This window comes from Mobula hypostoma, chromosome 5, assembly GCF_963921235.1.
Source record: "Mobula hypostoma chromosome 5, sMobHyp1.1, whole genome shotgun sequence".
Taxonomy (NCBI): domain Eukaryota; kingdom Metazoa; phylum Chordata; class Chondrichthyes; order Myliobatiformes; family Myliobatidae; genus Mobula; species Mobula hypostoma.
The window spans coordinates 22821820-22842732 of NC_086101.1; the positions used below are offsets into that span (position 1 = coordinate 22821820).

General features: G+C 44.5%; 1 protein-coding gene across 2 annotated transcripts in view; it reads left to right on the top strand.

Moving 5' to 3' along the window:
• The first annotated feature begins 515 nt into the window (after positions 1 to 515).
• LOC134346155 (uncharacterized) overlaps positions 516 to 20913 on the top strand; it is a 41235-nt gene continuing 20837 nt past the window's right edge. For both annotated transcript variants that reach the window (XM_063047461.1, XM_063047462.1), the window contains exons 1-4: positions 516 to 1395; positions 2489 to 2905; positions 16284 to 16388; positions 19390 to 19445. In XM_063047461.1, coding sequence (XP_062903531.1) covers positions 1233 to 1395; positions 2489 to 2905; positions 16284 to 16388; positions 19390 to 19445 — 741 coding nt within the window. In that variant the 5' untranslated portion in view covers positions 516 to 1232. The remainder of the gene's footprint in view (positions 1396 to 2488; positions 2906 to 16283; positions 16389 to 19389; positions 19446 to 20913) is intronic.

The window sequence follows — 20913 nt, forward strand, 5'->3', positions numbered from 1 at the left end:
CAGGCGGGGCGAGGCGAGGCGAGGCAATAATTTTAATTCCTTAGTGTTGTCATATGGGAGGATCTGGCCTGGGACCAGCACTTATGTGTCATCACAAAGAAGGCACGACAGTGCCTCTACTTTCATAGAAGTTTGCCCATATTTACCATGTCATCTAAAACATAGTCAAACTTCTACAGACGCACAGTGGAGAGTATTCTAACCAGTTGCATCACATCCTGGTGTGGAAACACCAGTGCTCAAGAATGAAAACGCCTACAAAAAGTAGTGGATGCAGCCCAGTCCATCACAAGCAAAGCCCTTCCCACCATTGGGCACATCTACAAGGAGCACTACTGTATCACACGAAAGCAGCGCCCGTCATCAGGGACCGGTAGAATCCAAGCTATGCTCTCTTCTCACTGCTGCCATTGGGAAGCGGATTCATGGTGACCCTTCTAAATCTCCCGCCTCTGATCATATATTTACGACTTTAACCTATATTCCACCAATTCTCCTTAAGATTTCCTAGAAGGGATAGCAAAATGCGGCAACAGAGATTTGTCCATTCTAACCAGTAATGTTGGGAGCGACTACTCAAATTGTCCCAGAAGACTAAACCTGAGTTTGCTCCACGGGATCGAATTTCACACTTGGAGAATGAAGTAAGAGACGGATTCGGCATTGATCATAAGCTGTTTGACCGGAGAAGTAGGGTCAATGTCGCTTTGCTTAAATCTAGCACTAAAACATAACTTCTCTGTAGTGTGAAACTGGCCTGATGAACTGTTCCTGTGTGCCAATATTTTGACCTAGCTCGGCCAGTGGAATACTCGATACAACTCAAATACTCGATACAACTCACAGCAGCCACTGCTTCCTGACTCTGATCACCGCCCCCTGGACCCCACAGACTCTCCCTTCCCTCTGCTGCCGACCACTTGGATCTGTGGTGGCGACCCACTGCCGGTCATCAATCAGAAACCACCGTGCCGGACACCCGAAGGAAAATGTTGACTTCGTTACAATCAGCGCCAACGTATTTCCATTGAGGACTTCCGTTCCGAGTTCGGGGAGATAACAGACGCCGAGCGAGCGAGATGATCACTTGCACCATTCGGCTGAAGTTGTGGTGCGAGGTCCACAAACTGCAGGAGGCCGACGTCACCGGGTAGGACCGACTTTCCCCACAGATTAAAACACTAAGCATCCGTGCATCAGAGGGTTGTTGAGGCTGGAACCTCGCCCGCTGGATGAGCATCGCCGTGGGTAACTTCGCACCGACAGCGGCTGAACATTCGCTCTGCGAACTCAACGGCCCTCAACAGCTCAACACAGCCCGCGGCACCATGCGGTTTGCAGAGGCTCCTGAAGTGTGTGGCCTCCGCCTTTTCACATACCTCTCTGCTGTTACTGGTGAGGCAATTGGGGTTCTGTGTTGTGGTGTTTATTTGGGATGTCGATGCGCTAGTGAATTAAAAGGAATAACCCGTCGGTCCCACGCCCATTCAGTAGCTCCCGCAGCTGCACAGCTCAATCCTGTTCGGACTTTGTGTAAGTACTATGACACGTCTATAGGAAAGAGCGGCCGACAGTCCCGGCGCGATTGATCTTTTAAAGAGCCGGCTGCGGCTTGATGGGCCGACTGGCCTCCTGAGTTGACTGATTCGAATTAGATTCACAACTATCCAAATCAGAACTGTTCGGGATAATTCCGAGGTAGGACGGGAGCCGGTTCTGCCGGGATGGACCCGCTTCTGTTGCACAACCACGCAACCCCGGCGCTGTCCACCAGTCAGTGCATAACGGGTGACGGGAAGGTACAGAATGACCGAACCGCTTGGTCCTTCCCCGGAGACCGGTGATTTGTAACAGTGAATGTCCCGGGCTCGGACTGATGTTGGGGATAAGCTTGGCCTCGCTGGCCCGGGGAACAGAAAATAATCCCGTTACTGGGGCCAAGAACACCGCGCGGTGGTGAGATGTGTGAAACACGGGCACGGTTTATTTCATCAAAGTTGCTGGTGAACGCAGCAGGCCAGGCAGCATCTATAGGAAGAGGTGCATGTCGACGTTTCAGGCCGAGACCCTTCGTCAGGACTAACTGAAGGAAGAGTGAGTAAGGGATTTGAAAGTTGGAGCGGGCGGGGAGATCCAAAATGATAGGAGAAGACAGGAGGGGGAGGGATAGAGCCGAGAGCTGGACTCCCGAGAGCTGGAGCTTCCCCTCCAACTTTCAAATCCCTGACTCACTCTTCCTTCAGTTAGTCCTGACGAAGGGTCTCGGCCTGAAACGTCGACTGCACCTCTTCCTATAGATGCTGCTTGGCCTGCTGCGTTCACCAGCAACTTTGATGTATGTTGCTTGAATTTCCAGCATCTGCAGAATTCCTGTTGTTTTTGTCAGGGTTTATTTCAGTTAGTTACATTTTGCAGCCCAAACATTGCTTGTGTTTATTGTTTAATTGTCGCCACTTTATATTATAACAATTCCCATCTCCACCTTTAGCCGCTCTAACACTGAGGATGCATCAGGACAGAGTGAATGGAACCGCCGGCCAGTCCGTGCTCCTGCCCGTCTCTTACACAGTCCCGGACCCACACCGGTATCTGCGGATCACATGGACCAGAGGCGGGAACGCTAGTGTATGTATAGAATATACCTGCTTCTCGGGGCAAGAATGTCACCTCAGTGACAGTAGATCACACCTCACTGTCTCTGAACCATATAAACACCGAGCGCTGCTTTTCCCGGAGAACGCTTCACTGTTACTGAGAGACCTGCAGATCAACGACAGTGGGATTTATGAATTATCCATCGTCCACTCTATGGGAACAGAAAAAGGAACCTTAACATTAGAGGTCCGACCTGCCACCGAAAACGCCATCGACACTGGGAGCGGAATCCACGCAGGGATTACAGCGGGTAGGTACAATACCTTCCCTGGGGAAGGGATTTGTAAACACAGAAGTTGCTGGAAACAACCAAAAGGTCAGCAGTACCTGTAGAAAGAGAAACGAAAGTTAACGTTTTATGTTGAGGAATATCGATCAGAATTGGGAACCAGGGCAAAAAAGTTCTCTGTCATAAAGTGAGGTCAGGGTTGTCCTGGGGATGAATCCTCTTAAAAAGTACACAAGAGCATAAGAAATAGGGGCAGGAGCTGGCCATCTGGCCCGTCGAGCCTGCTCCGCCATTCAATAAGATCATGGCTGATCTGGCCATCGACTCATTTCCAACTCGCTGCCTTTTCCACATAACCCTTAATTCCCCTACTTTGCAAAAATCTATCCAACCTTGTTTTAAATATATTTACTGAGGTACCTCGACTGCTTCATTGGTCAGAGAATTCCACAGATTCACTACTCTCTGGGAAAAACAAATTCTCCTAATCTCCATCCTAAATCTACTCCCCCACACCTCCGTATTTTGAGGCTATGTCCGCTAGTTCTAGTCTCACAACTCTCCTGCCTCTATCTTATCTATCCCTTTCATAATTTTATATGTTTCTATAAGACCTCCTCTCATCCTTCTGAATTCCAGTGAGTACAGTCCCAGGCAACTCAATACCTCCTCAGAGTCTAAACCCTCCATCTCTGGAATCAAACTGGCGAAATTCCTCTGCACCATCTCCAAAGCCCGTATATCCTTCCTCAGGTAAGGAGGGGGTGTATGGGGTGGTTGGGTCCTGACTAAATATCAAGAAACGGCAATAGCAATTATATAGCTTCTACCATCCAAGACAACTCGGCCTTCACATCGGGCTTAGGTCCGGGTGCACTCTGTCTCGCTGAAGGAGCTCTGTCTATGCCGAGTGTCTGGCGCCAGAAAAATTACCAGACCAATGGTGGTGGTGTCACCGAAAATCACTGAAGTCTCCGGCAGCAGGGAGATGGATTCCAAGCTTTGGTGGAGGATTGTCTTTGTACAACAGCAGCAAAGGTTGGGCGCGTCTAGTCTAGTGTGTGATTCCTATTACCAAAGAAGAAATAACTGAAGCTATGAAAAGCATGAAACATGGTAAAGCCACTGGACCTGAAGAAATTTCAGTGGAAATGATACAAGCCCTAGAAGATCTGGGCTTAGATATTCTTTCTGAACTGTTTAATGGCATGTATGAGTCTGGTGTATTGCCTGACGATCTCTTGAAATATCAGTATTTATAACTCTGCCAAAAATTCCTGGAACTACTGACTGTGAAAATTATAGAACAATCAGTCTTATGAGTCACATTATAAAGATATTGTTATGAATTGTTCTGAGTCGAATTAAAAACAAGTTAAAACCAGAAACTTCTAAACTGCAATGTGAGTTTATTGAGGATAGAGGAACTAGGAACTCAATTTTCATACTACGAATGATTTCAGAAAGGGCAATTGAATAACAAAATGATGTCTTTTTATATTTTATTGATTTCACTAAAGCATTCGACAAAGTGCAAAATGAAAAATTATTTCAAATTCTCATTAAACTAAACATTGACGGAAGGGACCAACAATTGCTTCAAAATTTATATTGGAACCAAACAGCGGCAGTAAATATTGTTGATAATATAAGCTGTTGGACTAAAATTCAAAGAGGAGTTAGACAGGGATGCGTTCCCTCACCGGAATTATTTAATATCTATAGTGAAATGATTCTCAGAAAAATAGAATACCTAGATGGGATAAAAATTGGAGGTTTTAACATCGACAATTATGATATGCGGATGATAACACCCTAATAGCAAGTGCTACAAATCCTCCTAGACAAAGTAGTACAAACAAGTGCAGATTTTGGTCTAACCATCAACTGTAAAAAAAAACGAATGTATGGTAATATCAAAACAGCAGGATACTCCCAACTGCCAATTGTACATTGGTAACCAAGAGATTGAACAAAAGACCAGCTTTAATTACCTTGGTAGCTTTATATCACAAGATGCTGGAAGTAAAGTAGAAATAAAAAGAATAATTGCCATTGCCAAAGCCAACTTCCAAAAAATGAAACCCATTTTTACCAACGGACACATTTCTATTACAACAAGGCTTAGGCTACTAAAGTGTTCCATCTGGTCAATCTTGCTGTATGCTTCCAAAACATGGACGTGTGTGAGATATCATTGACGCTGCGTGGGATCGTTCGATGTGGAAAGCCATGATCGCCCAAGCGTGTCACGCACAAGGCACATGAAGGAGAAGAAGAAGTAAGGAGATCACAAGTACTCTGTGTGGCCTCACCAGTACCCTGTACAGTTGCAGCATAACCTTCCTGCTCTTAAATTCAATCCATCTGGCAATGAAGATCAATATCCCATTTGCCTTCTTGATAGCCTGCTACATCTACAAACCAACCTTTTGTGAGTTATGAACAAGCACTCCCAAGTCCCTCTGCACATCAGCATGCTGCAATTTTTTACCATTTAAATAATAACCTGATCTGCCATTTTTCCTTCCAAAGTGGTTGACTAGTATTTACCAACATAATACTCCACCTGCCTGGCCCTTACCCACTCACTTAACCTACCTATATCTCTCTGCAGATTCTGCGCAATTCGCTTTTCCACTCAATTTAGTGTCATCAGCAAAATTAGATATATTACATTCGGTCCCTTCTTCCAGATCGTTACTGTATACCGTGAACAGTTGCAGGCCCAGCCCCAACCCCTACGGCTCTCCAGTGATTGCCAACAAGAGTAACACCCATGTATACCAACTCTTTTCTTTCTATTAGTTAACCAATCCCCTATCCATGCTAATACATCACCCCCAACTCTATGCGTCCTTATCTTACGGACAAGTCTTTTTTGCAGCACCTTTTCAAATGCCTTCTGGAAATCCAAGTAAATAACATCCATCTGTTCCCCTCTATCCACTGTGCTCGTTATATCCTCAAAGAACTCCAGTAAGTTTGTCAAATAGCACCTGCCTTTGTTGAATTCATGCTGCATCTGCCTGATGGATCCATTTCTTTCCAGCTGCCTCACTATTTCTTCTTTAATGATAGCTTCAAGCATTTTCCCAACTACAGATGTTAAATTAACTAGCCTACAGTTACCTGTCTTTTGCCTACATCATTTTTTGAACAGTGGTGTGACATTCACCTTCTTCCAATCTACCAGAACCTGCCCTGACTCCAGAGAATTTTGGTAAATTATCACCAAAGTCTCTGTTATAACCTCTGCCATTTCTTTCACTGCCCTGGGGTGCGTTCCATCAGGACCAGGGACTTATCTACCTTCAGGCCCACAAGTTTACTCAGCATTACCCCTTTAGTGATAGCTATTGTATCGAGGCCCTCACCTCCCATCGCATCCATAACATCTCTCTTTGGCATGTTCGAGGTGCTCTCCATTGTGAAGACTGACGCAAAACAGTCATTCAAAGACTCTGCCATTTTCTCATTGCCCAATTCCCCCTTCTCGTCCTCCAAAGGACCTACATTCACTTTAGCCACCCTTTTCCACTTTATATAATTATAAAAACTTTTACTATCCAATTTTATATTTTGTGCTCATTTATTTTCATAATCTATCTTCTCTTTCTCTATTGCTTGCTTAGTGGTACGTTGTTGCTTCCAGTTTCCCACTACTCTTGGCGACTTTGCACGCACAAGCTTTTAGCTTGATGCCTTCTTTTATTTCCTTAGATATCCAAGGCTGTCTCTCCCCATCCTTACTGTCCTTGCTTTTAACTGGAATTTATTTTTGTTGAGCACTGTGAAAAAGTCTCTTTGAAAGTCTTCCACTGTTCCTCAACCATCCCACCATATAGCCTATGTTCCAGTCTATGCTTGCCAAATCCTCCCTCATCCCATTGTAGGCAGAATACACTGGTTTTGGATTGAACTATTGCACCCTCCATTTGTATGAGAAACTCAGTCATACTGTGATCACTCTTTCCAAGAAGATCCCTAACTACAAAATCACTAATTTTACCTGTCTCATTGCACAGGACCAGATCTAAGATAGCATGTTCCCTTGTAGGTTCAGTAACATGTTGGTAAATGCAAGTTCATCCACTTTGGAAGGAAAAATGGAAGAGCAGATTATTATTTAAATGGTAAAAAAAAAGATTGCAGCATGCTGCTAAGCAGAGGGACTTGGGAGTGCTTGTGCACGAATCGCAAAAGGTTGGTTTGCAGGTGCAGCAGGCTATCAAGAAGGCAAATGGAATATTGGCCTTCATTGCTAGAGGGATTGAATTTTAGAGCAGGGAGGTTATGCTGCAACTGTACAGGGTACTGGTGAGGCCACACCTGCAGTACTGTGTGCATTTCTGGTCTCCTTACTTGAGGAAGGATATACTGGCTTTGGAGGCTGTGCAGAAAAGGTTCACCAGGTTGATTCCAGGGATGAGGGGGTTAGACAACGAGGAGAGATTGAGTCACCTAGGATTGTACTTGCTGGAATTCAGAATAATCAGAGGAGATCTTATAGAAACATATAAAATTATGAAAGGGGGATAGAAAAGATTGAAACAAGCAAGTTCTTTCCACTGGTGGGTTAGACTAGAACTAGAGGACATAGCCCCAAGATTTGGGGGAGTAGATTTAGGATGGAGATGAGGAGGAGCTGCTTTTCCCAGAGAGTTGTGAATCTGTGGAATTCTCTGCCCAATGAAGCAGTGGAGGCTGCCTCAGTAAATATATTTAAGACAAAGTTGGATAGATTTTTGCATAGTGGAGGAATTAAAGATTATGAGGAAAAGGCAGGGAGGTGGAGATGAGTCCATGGCCAGATCAGCCATGATCTTATTGAATGGCGGAGCAGGCTCAACGGGCCAGATGGTCTACTCCTGCTTCTATTTCTTGTGTTCTTGTGTCAACTGTGCTCAAAGTTCAGCCTTTCAAAAATAAATCATCACCTCAGCATCTGGAGGGGCAAATGTCATTGAAATAATGTTTATTTATTGTCCATCACTAATTTTCCTTGAGAAAAGGGTGGTGTGTTCCCTTCTTGAATCGCTGTAGTCCTTGTGGTGAAGGTGAAGGTACTCTCACAATGCTGCTGGAGAGGGTCTTCCGGGACTTAGACCCAGCAAAGTTGAAGTAATGGTGATGTACTTCTGTGTCAAAATGTTATGTAAATTTGTGAGGTGGGGGCGGGGGTGTGTGGAACATACAAGTATTCTCCTACATCTGCATAGTACCCTTGTCCTTCCTGGTGGGAGAAGCTTAGGGATTTGGAGAGGGAGTAGGAATAGACTCAGCAATAACTTAAATCGATAGATGGTACACACTGAAACTAAGTTAGTGTCTATGCAGATGTTGCAACAGTGTGAAGCAGATGTTTATACAGTGTGATGCCAGTGTGCATGCAGATGTTTATACAGTGTGATGCCAGTGTCTAGGCAGATGCTTATACAGTGTGATGTCAGTGTGCATGCAGATGTTTATACAGTGTGTATGCAGATATTTATACAATGTGATGCCAGTGTGTATGCAGATGTTTATACAGTGTGATGTCAGTGTCTAGTGTTACATACCCTGTAACTGGGTTGCCAAACCAGCAGAAATGGATCACTCAGTTGGAGTCTGGATTACTGGAACTAAGAAAGTTTTATTAAAGAAATAAGCAACACAGTACTCTAATAGTAAGGATATAAATGCAACAAGTTAGCACTGAATAAACACACATGTACACAGAACTAGGATAATAGGATCAATCAAGCTCTATCACAGTCCAGGGGTAAAATGTTCAATCACAAGTGACAGAGTTTAGTTTAGTTCAGTTCACAGTAATCGCTGTTGTGCCGTTGGGGATAGAGAGAGAGCGAATGCTGATATTCGAATCAGATTCAACAGACCTTTGATATTCCTCGCAGTTAGCTTTTGGGCGAGCCCTTTGTAATGTCTTCTGAGGTCACCGACTGTGACTCCTCCGTTTCAGATACGATCGCTCCTCAGCGGTGAACTCAGCACCCAGGCAAGGGCGGACACACACACCAGGTTCCCGCCAACCGTATCTTTCCACCCTGTGCGTCTATGGCTGGTCCCACGACCAGACCTCCAAAACTCCCACCGACTTGTGGGGGCGCACCGCTTCCAGGGTCTCGTTACCTCGTGGTGTCGTGTGTGGTGTCTGTTACCTTAGCGCACCTGTCCCTTTTTATCCCCTCTGTTGGGGTATCGCCTGTCCATCAGACTTCAAACAGTTCAGGGTTCAAAAGGAGCCAATGTCTCCTTCCGTTAAACTCTCTCATCTCTTCATTAATATTTCCAAATGCTGCTCCATTGTCTTACTTATCTCTCTCTCCTGAAGACAGGTGGCAGATCAACTGATGATCCCACTTGTGATAGCACAGGACAGTTAACATCTTAGTCTATGTGTACTTTTGTAACCCTCTTTTGTCACACCCCTCCCCTTTAAGGATTTTTACCGGGGTAAAAATTACAAGCATGAATACATTATTAGATACACACAAATATACATCTTCATCAGCTATTTGGCTAATACAGAGAATTTTAAGTTGTCAACACCTGACAGACAGTCAGCAATTACATTTTCTGTTCCTTTTATATGTGTTATTTTAATAATCCTCTCAACCCAGGCTCCAATTTAGCAGAATTCATAGTGGCCGAAAACACTAATGAATTGTGATCAATGTCACTTCTCAGTGGTTTTCGCCCCGGACATAGATAACAAGGGTCGTCCCATACCAATTTAGCATTTTTTGGCAAGGGCTTTGTAAGAGGGTGGGTACTATCCGCAAAGTGTTTTTTTTTCTGCAAAACTTCCGATAGTACCCCACCATCTCCAAGAACCTTCTCAGGGCTCTCTTGCTGTCGGGGTGGGGACTTCAGCGATAGCCCGCACCTTAGCTTGCATCGGAGCCAGCTGCCCCTGTCCTACCTCAAATCCCAGATAAGTGACTTTTTCGTGGCCAAATTCACTTTTTGCGAGGTTCACTGTCAGGCTGGCTTCAGACAGCCGTTTAAACAGTGCCACAATGTGCTTTTCCCGTGTGTCATTCCAGACCACTACATCACCAATATGCACTTCTGTGTTCTTTAGCCCGTTTGTCACTGAATTAATCATTCTATAGGGGTGTTGCTCACTAGGCTGACCTGATGTGACAACAGCCCCATGTCCCAGCTCTTTGCATCGCCTCAGGATGTCTAGACCTACGTGCGCGTGCCGTTTAATTAGCTTCATCAATGGCCCGCTTTGTTCGGGGGTTAGGTGAGAGACCTTATCAGCAAAACGGGTCAAAACAATAGACATCTCCCATCTGGTCGGCACCACACTTATCTTTTCAAAATGGGTCCTCCCCTTATCAGGTGGCACTCTGGCCTCATTGATTTTCATGATATCACCAGCTAGATCTGTTTTTTGATCGTGGTGGGCTTTTAACATGTTAATAGCCTCTAACTGTGTTAACTCACGTCTACAATAGTCAATAACATCCTTCCTCCTGTGCAGCCAGCAAACCTCTTTCATGATTCCGCTGACTGTTTCCCTCCCCCCAGAATGTCCACTGAGAGGTATCTTGTGGGCCAGGCTAAGAATCTCATCCCCATAAATTTTTGGCACCATCCCCCATTCCTTATCTGCGGGTATGGTACTTGGTCTCCCTTTCTTCCGTAGCACTCCCTCCTCCACACAATAGCCTACTGGCTCTCTGTTTAATCCTGCTTCAGAGAGAGCTGTCTCCGCCGAAACCATCAGCTCCTGCCCCTGTACAAATTCCTTCCTGGCTAATGCTAAGTCTGCCTCAGCTCCCTCACTTCCCTCCTGTTTCACTACACTCCTTCTTTTCACTTTCTACCTCCTCCTGGTACAAGGCTGGTAGAAATGTCTCAGCTAAATTTACTTCGGCAGTCTTTCTGGACACACGCCGAGTCACTGCGCAAACGGGATGAACCTGTGAGTCCATGGGCGGGGCCTCAATGGGGGCAGGCTGACCTGTCAATCTCACTGCTGAGAACACAATTCCTCCCGCGAGGTCATTACCAAGTAAGACTTCCACGTCTTTCATCGGTAGTTCGGGTCTCACCCCTGTCGTGACCGGTCCGGAGACCAAGTCGCTTTGTAGGTGTATCTGGTGTAAAGGGACGGCCTCAGTCCCTTTTCCAATGCCTTTTATGACCCTGACTTTCCCAGTCTCGGTCTCTGAACTAAAGTCTAACACACCCTTTAATATCAATGACTGACACGCTCCCGTGTCTCTCCAGATCCGTACTGGAACTGGGTTTAACCCCTCCTTCACTGACACCAATCCGACCGAGATAAACCTCTCGCGCCCTTCCTGAACTTCGGCAGACCTTTCCTCTCCTAGCGGTTTGTTTACCAGCTCAATACAGCCAGTCAAAATCGCCGTTTTTCCTTTCCCCGTCTCCTTCTTTGGGGCAAAGCACCTGGACGCAAAGTGTCTGACTTTCCCACAATTATAACAGACGACCCCAGGAGTCTTCCTACCAGACTGCTCCCGGTCTACCTTATCCTTCTCACTAGTCCCCGGCTTACTTTCTGACTTTTCTGGCGGACTCTCCCCGCCGTCCTGACTACCCTTCTGCTAGCCTTTACTCGGGGCAAACTTCATTTTATGCGTCAACGCATACTCATCCGCTAATTTAGCAGTTGCGGCTAACGTGGCTGCCTCTTTCTCATCTAGGTAGGGTCTCATACCCTCAGGGACACAACCTTTAAACTGCTCAATCAGGATCAGCTGTAGCAGTCTGTCATAATCCCCATTTACCCCCTTCGAGGCGCACCAACGCTCACAATATGTCTGCATCTCACGGGCAAACTCTAAATACGTGCAGTTCCCCTGCTTCCTCGCATTCCGGAACTTCTGCCGGTATGCCTCGGGGACCAACTCATAAATCCTGAGGATGGCCTCTTTCACCATCTCTTACCTCTGGGCATCTTCCGCGGACAAAGCTGAGTAAGCTTGTTGGGTTTTCCTTTAAGTACACTCTGAAGCAAAACAGCCCACTTATCCCTCGGCCAGTCCTGACTTGCAGCAACTTTTTCGAAGTGGAGAAAGTACCGATCCACATCGGTATCGTCAAATAGGGGAACCAGCCTAACCTCCTGGGTCGCCCTGAACCCTCCACCTTGGTTCGGCATGGGCCCCTGCTCTGCCATCATCTTTAACCTCTCCAGCTCGAATTCCCTTTCCCTCTGCCTCTCTTCTCGCTCCAACTGCCTCTCTCTTTCCTGCCGTTCTAACTGTTTCTCTTTCTCTTCGTGTTCTAGCTGCCGTACCCAGAACTCATGCTCGAGTCTCAGTTTTTCAATCTGCACCTGTACTGCGTCTTCACCAGGTTTTCCCATAGATACCACCTCCAGCTCCCCTTGGGGAAACACACCTTTAGATACATAGTGCTCTACGATAGCTCTGTGCATCTCCTCTCTCCTCATTGTCGACTTCCCCTTAACAAGATTCAACCGTTTGGCCGCAGCTGCCAATTCCGCTTTCCTGGCATCCTCTAATGCCTCTGAAGTTGGCGGCTTTAGAAATTCCTCAATCTCCATTTTTGCTGTTTGCTTTTTCTTTCTTTCGGGAATTTTTTAACCCAATCAATTTACCCCATCACAAATTTAGCATTCGAAATTGCGGACGAGAACCCCACTTATGTTACGTACCCAGTAACTGGGTTGCCAAACCAGCAGAAATGGATCACTCAGTTGGAGTCTGGATTACTGGAACTAAGAAAGTTTTATTAAAGAAATAAGCAAAACAGTACTCTGATTGTAAGGATATAAATACAACAGGTTAGCACTGAATAAACACACATGTACACAGAACTAGGATAATAGGATCAATCAAGCTCTATCGCAGTCTAGGGGTAAAATGTTCAATCACAAGTGACAGAGTTCAGTTTAATTCAGTTCGCAGTAATCGCTGTTGTGCCGTTGAAGAGAGAGAGAGAGAGAGAGAGAGAGAGAGCGAATGCTGATATTTGAATCGGATTCAACAGACCTTTGATATTCCTCGCAGTTAGCTTTCGGGCGAGCCCTTTGTAATGTCTTCTGAGGTCACCGACTGTGACCCCTCCGTTCCAGATACGATCACTCCTCCGCGGTGAACCCAGCACCCAGGCAAGGGTGGACACACACACCAGGTTCCCGCCGACCGTAACTTTTCACCCTGTGCGTCCATGGCTGGTCCCACGACCAGACCTCCAAAACTCCCACCGACTTGTGCGGGCGCACCGCTTCCAGGGTCTCGTTACCTCGTGGTGTCGTGTGTGGTGTCTGTTGCCTTAGCGAACCCGTCCCTTTTTATCCCCCCTGTTGGGGTATCGCCTGTCCATCAGACTTCAAACAGTTCAGCGTTCAAAAGGAGCCAGTGTCTCTTTCCGTTAAACTCTCTCGTCTCTTCATTAACATTTCCAAATGCTGCTCCATTGTCTTACTTATCTCTCTCTCCTGAAGACAGGTGGCAGATCAACTGATGATCCCACTTGTGATAGCACAGGACAGTTAACATCTTAGTCTATGTGTACTTTTGTAACCCTCTTTTGTCACACTAGGCAGATGTTTATACAGGGTGATGCTAGTGTGCATGCAGATGTTTATACAGTGTGTATGCAGATATTTATACAGTGTGATGCCAATGTCTATGCAAATGTTTATACAGTGTGATGCCAGTGTGTATACAGATGTTTATACAGTGTGATGTCAGTGTCTAGGCAGATGATTATACAGTGTGGTGCCAGTGTGCATGCAGGTGTTTATACAGTGTGATGCCAGTGAGTAATGTTACGTATCCCGTAACTGGGTTGCCAAACCAGCAGAAATGGACCACTTAGTTGGAGTCTGGATTACCGGAACTAAGAAAGTTTTATTAAAGAAATAAGCAACACAGTACTCTAATAGTAAGGATATAAATGCAACAGGTTAGCAATGAATAAACACACATATACACAGAACTAGGATAGTAGGGTCAATCAGCTCTATCGCAGTCTAGGGGTAAAATGATCAATCACAAGTGACAGAGTTCAGTTTAGTTCAGTTCGCAGTAATCGCCGTTGCGCCATTGGAGAGGAGAGAGAGAATGAATGAATATGCAAATCGGATTCCAAACAGACCTTCGATATTCCTCGCAGTTAGCTTTCGGGCGAGCCCTTTGTAATGTCTTCTGAGGTCACCGACTGTGACCCCTGCATTCCAGATACGATCGCTCCTCCGCGGTGAACCCGGCACCCAGACAAGGGTGGACACACACACCAGGTTCCCGCCGACCGTATCTTTCCACCCTGTGCGTCTATGGCTGGTCCCGCGACCAGCCCTCCAAAACTCCCACCAACTCGTGGGGGCACACCGCTTCCAGGGTCTCATTACCTCGTGGTATTGTGTTGCGTGGTGTGTCTGTTGCCTTAGCGAACCTGTCCCTTTTTATCCCCCTGCTGGGGTATCGCCTGTCCATCAAACTTCAAACAGTTCAGGGTTCAAAGCAGCCGGTCTTGACAATACTTAGACCGGTGTCTCCTTCCGTTAATCTCTCTCGTCTCTTCATTAACATTTCCAAATGCTGCTCTATTGTCTTACTTATCTCTCTCCTGAAGACAGGTGGCAGATCAACTGATGATCCCACTGGTGATAGCACTGGACAGTTAACATCTTAGTCTATGTGTACTTTTGTAACCCTCTTTTGTCACAGTATGCAGATGTTTATAGTGTGGTGCCAGTGTCTATGCAGAAGTTTATACAGTGTGATGCCAGTGTGTATGCAGATGTTTATACAGTGTGATGCCAGTGTATATGCAGATGATTATAGTGTGATGTCAGTGTCTAGGCAGATGATTATACAATGTGGTGCCAGTGTCTATGCAGATGTTTAACAGTGTGATGCCAGTGTGTATGCAAATGTTTATACCGTGTGATGTCAGTGTTAGTGTTTAGGGAGGTAGGCGGGCTGAGTTACTCTGGATTATGGAGTACTTCCTTCATCCATGCAAGTGGAAAGTAGGTTTGTATTTCACATATCTCTCTCTCCTGGATAAAGTGTGAAGAGACAAGTCACACTCTGATGCTTACCAGGCCTCTTACATGTCTGTGAAGCCACCAAACTATGTGGTTAGTTCCAGTGAGGTGTACTCACAGGATGTTGGTGGTGGAGTGCTCAGACGTATACTGATCTTGAATGTCAAGAGTAGATGTTTAGATTCTTTTTTGTTGAAAATCTTACTTTTTTTTACACCTTTGTATTTCTATTTATCAGTCTTGGCTCTGCATAGTAGCCTTTGAGTCGCTGACTTGCAACAGTGCTGCCTCAATGTTAACAGCAACACACCGAAGGGTTCCGGCTTGAAACGTCAACTGTACTCTTTCCCATAGATGCTGCCGGGCCTACTGCGTTCCTCCAGCATTCTGTGTGTTTCTCAGATATCTGGCATCTGCAGATTTTCTCTTGTTTGTCAATATTAATAGCAATCGCTTTCAGCTTACCTCTAGAGTTCAGCTTGGTCCTTTGGTTGGTACCAAGCCTGTGTTGGGGTCCTGAATGGAGTAGATCTGGCGACATTCAAACTTCCCATGCATCAGGACATTACGGGTGAGCAAGTGCGGCTTGGTAGCACGAGCAAGGAGAGCTTCCTGTGGTGGGTGGGCAAAGACTGGGCAGTAATGAGGAAGACTGGATTTCTCCTACTTTTTGGAACCTTGGCAATTTTTCACATGGCCTGGTGGATGCCAGTTGTACTCGTACTGGGGAGCTTGGCCAAAGCCACATGTAGCTCTTGTCATCAGTACTATAACTGGGAGGTCCTGTAGTCTTTTTTGTGTCAGTGCTATCAGGCATTTTAAGTTGTTTAACGTTGCAGATGGGGGTAAGATGCAGGAAAGTGACCAGAGTGGGAGAGGTTGTTGATTGTGCTGAATGCTTTCCCAAGGCATTGGAAAGTGTCGACAAAGTCAATGGAGGAGAGACTGGATTTTATGGTAGACTGACAGTGTTCACAACTTTGCAGTTTCTTGCAATCTTGAATTGCTATACCTGACAACAGATTTCTCTTAAATGGAGGGAAGGTATCAAGTATTAATGCTTTCGGTGTTCTTGTAAATCAATCACTAAAATATTAATATGCAGGTAATATGATGGGGAGGGGTCATAGGTTAGGATTAACATCAAGGCGAATTTCCCCATTCTTTGTGTTGTGAACCTTTGGCTCCCTCTCAAAGGATTAAAATTCTCAGTCAATGAGCATATTCGGAGGTGAGGCTGATAGATATTTGGAAACCCAGGAGTAAGAGATATGGGGTAGAGGAGTGAATGAGTTAAGGTGGGTCATCAGTCAGGATATTGAATGGACATGGTGGCTCAGAGCACCACAAAACTACTGCTGTGACGGTTCCTTCTGCTCTTGTACACAGCTACAGACAGGATCCCAGTGATAAAGAATGAATTCATTATTCCACCTGTCGTGTTCGCTGCTGCTGTCATCATCATCTTGTGCCTTGTTGTGAAAATGCGAAGAGGTAAGCAGGATGTAGTCTCAGGTAACCTGAAATGTGATGTGTCTGTCTTTGGATTGATTTTCATGGATATAATTAACCCTGGGTGTTAATCTTAAGTGCTTTTTTTCATATCTCAAAAGTTAGTAAGAATAATTGCTTCATTGAAAATAATGTTTAACTTTTCCTGATGACTATTCGTTAGAAAAATAGACTCTTTGACCACTTTATTATGTACACCTGTACAGCTGCTCATTCTTGCAAAGATCTAGTTGGCCAATCTCATGTGGCTGCAACTCAATGTATAAAAGCAAGCAGATGTGATCTAGAAGTTCGGTTGTAGTTCAGAATGGGGAAGGAATGTGATCTAAGTGGCTTTGGCTGTGGAATGATCGTTGGCGCCAGGCGGGGTAGTTTGAGTATCTCAGAAACTGCTGACCTCCCGGGATTCTCATACTCCATAGTCTCTAGAGTTTACCGAGAATGCTATGAGAAACATAAAAACATCCAGTGAGTGGCAGTTCTGTGTGTGAAAATACTTTGTTAACGAGAGAGGTCAGAGGAGAATGGGCAGACTGGTTCAAGCTAACAGGAAGGTGACTGTAACTCAAAGAACCATGCGTTACTACAGAGGTGTGCAGAAGAACATCTCCGTCCGCACAACATATTGAACATTGAAGTGGATGGGCTACAGCAATGGTGGCCGCCCTATTGAGTTATTTAGTGCCCTGATAAAGTGTTTACTGAGTGTTTTTCACATAGTCACTTTTCAACTGGTGTATTACATCACACCAGAGTCACCATTTAAGCACTCAGTGAGATGATTGTGTGGGTGTGGACTCCAGCACAGGGATTAGAGAAGAGGAAATTCAATTATCCCCTTCCAATTAAATTGTGACTAATCTATATCCTAACTTCATTGAATTTTCCTTGTTGTAGATGAGAACTCAATTGGTGGCCAAACATCCACAGAATTTGGATAGAGAGTTCGGTTTCTCCATCTCAACCATGTGAAAGTACATTTTCTGGCATCAGCTTGAAATATGCTTGAGCTCAAATTTTAAAGATTACCCTCTTGCATTGGTCAGCATTCTGATTGCACCCCATATCCATCCAGCTCAATGCATCCCGGAAGAAATAGAAGAAATTACTCATATTATTTATTTTTATTACAAATATAGACTTCACTCATAATTTTAAAAATATCTAAAGGAAGAAACACTGCAAAAATGAATTGTTAACATTTGTGGCCAGTATCTACAGTAAACTTAAAAGAAAAACACAGTTTTCTTCTCTTGAGTTCTTTATCATTTCCCTCCAATTTTCATTTCCACATCTCTGCACTTCCAAATATTCAGTATTAAGCAGTCCATGTTGTAGAAATGTACATACATATGAAGTTCCTGGTTGCTTCAGCAAACACAATGTTCAATGTTTACAATTTATTTGTTGTTTGCTTCAAGTGGGACAAAATAGAAAATCCCATTTTACAAGCTTTGAATTCTGGTGTAATGCAAAGAATGGCTCAAACCTGTTAGCCTGTGGAATCTCGGCCACCCTAAACCTAAGCTGTCAAAGTCTCACAGAGCCAGCACTGGAGGGTGTGCAGCAGTTCCAGCTGTTCAGCGTTCTAGACTTCCCTTTAGTTAACATCAATGAGAAATTCGTAAATTTTAAGACCAACAATTGATCATTACTGCAGGAAGGTTATCTGCTATCTTCCAGTAAGCGCTCACATCTACGATGATGAAGTGCTTTGAGAGGTTGGTCGTGGCTAGAATGAACACCTGTCCCTGGACTTACTGCAACTTACTCCTTGCCACAATAGACATGATTTCAATGCAGCCTTGGATCACCTGGACAATGCAAATACCAATGTCAGGATGCTGTTTATTGACTACAGCTTAGCATTTAACACTACCATTCCTACAGTTCTGCTTGATAAGCTACAGAATCTGGGCCACTGTACCTCCCTCTGCAACTAGATCCTTGACTTCCTCACCAGAAGACCACAATCTATGCAGATTGGTAATAATATCTCCACCTCACTGGTGCTCCACAGGGATGTGTGCTTAGCCCACTCTCCCCATTCTCTCTACACACGTGACTGTGTGGATAGGCATAGCTCAAATTCCATCTATAGGTTTGCTGGTGATACAACCATTGTTGGCAGAATTTCAGATGGTCATGAGTGGGTGTACAGGAGTGAGATATGCCAACTAGTGGAGTGGTGTCACAGCAACAACCTGACACTCAATGTCAGTAAGACCAAAGAGCTGATTGTGGACTTCAGGAAGGGTAAGAAGAGGGAACACAAACCAATCCTCACACAGGGATCAGAAGTAGAGAGAGTGAGCAGTTTCAAGTTTCTAGGAGGGAATATCTCTGAAGACCTAGCCTGAAACATTTTGATGCAGCTACAATGAAGGCAAGAGAGCGGAATATTTTACTGGAGTTTGAGGAGGTTTGGTTTGTCAACTAAAACACTTGAAAACTTGTACAAATGTACTGTGGAGAGCATTCTGACTGGCTGCATCAGCATCTGGTATGGGAGGCGGTGCTTCTGCACAATATGGAAATAGGTTGCAGAAACTTGTAAAATTAGTCAGCTCTATCATGGGTACCAGCCTCCGTAGTATCCAAGACATCTTCAAGGAGCGGTGCCTTGGGAAGGCACCCATCATTAAGGATCCCACCATCCACGACATGCCCTCTTCACATTGTTACCATTGTGAAGGAGGCACAGGAGCCTGAAAGCACACATTCAGTTATTCAGGATTTGCCATCCGATTTTGAAATGGACATTGAACCCACTACCTCACTACTTTTTTTAATTCTGTTATTTTGTACTACTTATTTTAACATTTAATAGACAGTATATATACTTAATGTAACTCCATTTTTTCCTCTATATTTATTTATCATGTATTTCATTGTACTGCTGCCATAAAGTTAACAAATTTCACGGCATATGCCAGTGATGTTAAAGCCGATTCTGAAGATTAACAATGGTTTTCCTCCCTAGTCTGTAAAGGATCTCAGCAACAAAAGGAAGAGCAACATACTACGCAGGATCACAGGGTGAGTGAAATAGCTTTCCTGGTACTTGGAAATTTATTCAAATCTTTTCCAAATCTCGTAGAAGTACAAACACAATTCTTGGCTGCTCCATGTTCTGACGTATAGACTCTGTATCCTGATTGACAGAGAATAAGGAGAAGAATATATCAGGAAAGATTGGGTGTGATTAGACAGGTGAGTTTTCTTATAGAATTAGCTTGAAAAGAAAAAAGTGTAATAGAGCAATTACTGGCAAATAAACTTTAACTAAGAATACGTAATGGAGTGGCACACACAAAATGCTGGAGGAACTCAGCAGGCCAGGCAGCATCTATGGAAAAGACAACAGTCGATGTTTCAGGCCAAAACTCTTTGGCAGGGCTGGTGTAATTAAGCGATGCCCTCTGTATGTAGGTGACTCGAAAATGGAAGTGAATCAGACTGCTCGCCATAGAAAGGAAGAATGTTTTTCATTTTTCATTGTTATGCAATGCAACAACGTATCAGGATCTCAAGATCTTAAAGATGAGAAGGACCAAAAGCAAAATAGTGTGAATGCTGAAAATATTAAATAAATACAAAAGGACACTGGGAATGCTCAGCAGGTAAGGCAGTGCCAGTGGAGAGAGAAATAAAATTTATGTCAATGATTCTTCATCAGTGTCTTCTGATGTCATGCTTTTCAGTAAGAAAAATAATCATCCCACATGGTTCATAATTACATTTGTTTCATGATCACTTTTATTTTTGTGTTTTTTTTAAAATCCTAGATTATCTCTTATGATAGGTAACTATCGAAATGAAAGTACAAGAACTGATTCAGTGTAGAAACAGCCATTCAGCCCATGTAGTCTACAGTGTTCCTCCCCATTCTGCCCACCTGCTCTCAGCTTCCCTGTATATCTTTCCAATCCCTTTCTCTATCCGATATCTCTCCCAGAATATCCCTGCAATTTCCCTCCAACACAGCCTGTGATGATGAGTCCCATGTTCTAACCCCTCACTGGGTATTTAGTTTGTGGGATGTATGACTGACAGTCTGGAGTAAGGGGGGTGTGCTGGATGCATTTCTCCACATCCATCCATTCCACCTGACTTCTCTTCTCCACTAGAAATTATCCTCACTCTAGTCTTTTCCTGCCTATTTGTTCTGGTTCCCTTTTTTATGTAAATAATTCGTACATCCTCCAGTGCTTCTGACTTTTTTAAAAAAATAATCATGGAGCCCAGGTCAGTGCAAACTGAATGCGATCTTGTGAAAAGTTTAACATAACTTGACTGACATTAACTTCTACATCGGAGGACAGAAATACTGCTTGGTCAGCTGGTTTTCTTGTTTTAGTGCTGTTTTCAGTCTTCACTTCACCTGTATATCTGATCTCTTTTCTCTTCTATCCTATTCAGAGTGTACCTGATGTTTCTAATTTACTTCCAAAGGCCATCACTTCATTACCCTCATTCCCCACTACTTGTCCTGTATTCATACCGA